This window comes from Sphaeroforma arctica, assembly GCF_001186125.1.
Source record: "Sphaeroforma arctica JP610 unplaced genomic scaffold supercont1.5042, whole genome shotgun sequence".
Classification (NCBI taxonomy): Eukaryota; class Ichthyosporea; order Ichthyophonida; genus Sphaeroforma; species Sphaeroforma arctica.
In genome coordinates, this window is record NW_014035516.1 from 1 (window position 1) to 2,147 (window position 2,147).

At 39.1% G+C, this 2,147-nt stretch overlaps 1 protein-coding gene across 1 annotated transcript; it reads left to right on the top strand.

Annotated features, from left to right (window-relative positions):
* Positions 1-477: 477 nt before the first annotated feature.
* On the top strand, positions 478-1,850 carry SARC_14742 (hypothetical protein; the record flags this gene model as incomplete). Its single annotated transcript, XM_014291125.1, has 3 exons — positions 478-516; positions 1,045-1,176; positions 1,713-1,850. 3 exons carry the CDS (start codon positions 478-480, stop codon positions 1,848-1,850), a joined length of 309 nt encoding a protein of 102 aa, XP_014146600.1.
* Positions 1,851-2,147: the final 297 nt, after the last annotated feature.

Below are 2,147 nucleotides of genomic sequence, written 5' to 3' on the forward strand. Positions count from 1 at the left end.
ATATATTGTTTTATGCATGAATATATATTAATTCACAGGAATGGCTGATAACTTGCAGCCAATGCGTTGGTACCTACCCTGGGCTCGTGTTCACAATGAACATGCGGCTGCTGCGCTTACGATATGCACCACAGGCTCTGATCATATGTCTTCTCAGTGTATTTGCGACAATGTCTCTGTTCTGTATCAAACCATTTCTTGCTTTATTGTACGAATGGCAGATATACCACATTCATCGGCCTCGTTCAATCACAGGCTATTTTAGATACATTGTCGGAAATACAGTGAATAGTGAAGTAGGATAGTCAATTTGCGATAATGTATTTGCGACAATTTATTCGCGACAATGTATCTGAGTCGACTGAGTCGTACATCTGCCGTACTAAACTGCCCTTTATTTTGTTTTGCCCATATTAGGTATGCACCATTCATCAGCCGCGTTCAGATATCTTTAGACTGTTCGACGACTTATTTTTGATGAAGGCAGGCAGGGTGATGTACTCTGGGCGTATTATGGTAAGTGTTGTATAGTGTTTTATGGTAAGTGTTGTATAGTGTTTTATGGTAAGTGTTGTATAGTGTTTTATGGGAAGTGTTGTATAGTGAATTGTGGTAAGTGTTGTATAGTGTATTGTGGTAAGTGTTGTATAGACCAATGTGGTAAGTGTTGTATAGTCTATTATGGTGAGTGTTGTATAGTGTGTTGTGGTAAGTGTTGTATGGTCTATTATGGTGAGTGTTGTATAGCGTATTGTGGTAAGTGTTGTATAGTGTATTGTGGTAAGTGCTGTATATACGGATTGGACAGACTGTGGTGCCGAGCTTTGTCTTGATATACTTTGTAGTCTTGCCGGACAGGGTTTAACCCCTAAAACTCTAAAACCCTAAAGCCCAGGAGCCCTTGGTAACGGCTGCAGGGCTGTGTTTCCTAACGTTGACACTGATGTAATAGCTACGTACAATGAATTGTTTCCGCCTAATCTGACGAGTCATTTTGCCCTTTTCAAATTTTTTTTTTGGATCTGTTGTGTGCCAATTACTAAGGATGTTATGGGACATTTTGAGTCCGCCGGTGTGAAAGTGGACCGCAAAGCCAATCCTGCCGATTTTGTGGTCGATTTGACGCAATACGCAGACGAGGTCAATCCTTATTTCATCACCGATGGCCCAGATATGGTGAGTGCTGTCACGATACGTTATGTTGAATTGCGAAACACGTCAAACCTCGTTCTGTGGTGCTTTTGTGGTTGTTGAGTGGTACTGTATAGCATCCCCAGACTGGTTGAAAACCCAAAAATCCTAAATTTAGGTAAAGCGGTCGGTAAAATAACCAGTAGGATGGTATCCCAATATATCTCCAACGGCTGTTATGAACTCACCAAGAACGCTTGACACGCACACCCTTTGGCATTAGAGCACAACCGAATGCGTGATGAGTGTACTGTATTTGTTCTGTAGCGTGTGATATATGTACACAACCGCGTGCAATAAACGTATAGATGTATTCTCTATTAATGAACGTATATATGCACTCTCTATTATTGAACGTATAAATGTACCTCATAATAAATGTATGAATGAACTGTCTACTAATAAACTTTTAAACGGACTCTTTAATAAGGAACGTGTAAATGTACGCTCAACTACTGAGCGTATGAATGTACTTTCTAATCATAAACGTATAAATGTACTCTATAACAACACTCTCACAGGATGATACAATAAGGACTGAAGACGAACCATCGAAGGAGGTGGCCATTGCGTCCAACATAGACCTGCCACCATCGCAACACAGAGATTGCCTGGAAGTGTTCTACTGCAACAGCCCTTCTTGCCAAGAGTATGTCTAGTGTACACAATGTGGAAGCATATGTGTATGTGTATGTATTTGTATATATATATATATATATATATATACGTGATTGTATTTCTGTTTGTATTTAACTATGTGTATGTGTGCATAAATATGTATGTATGTGTATATATGTATATACATGTTTGTATTTCTGTATATATTTAAATGTATGTGTATATGTATGTGCATAGATATATATATTGAGTATGTGCGTCCTTGCTGTATGTCCCTCATATATATACATTTGTGTAACCTACACACACGACACACACACACACACATACACACACAC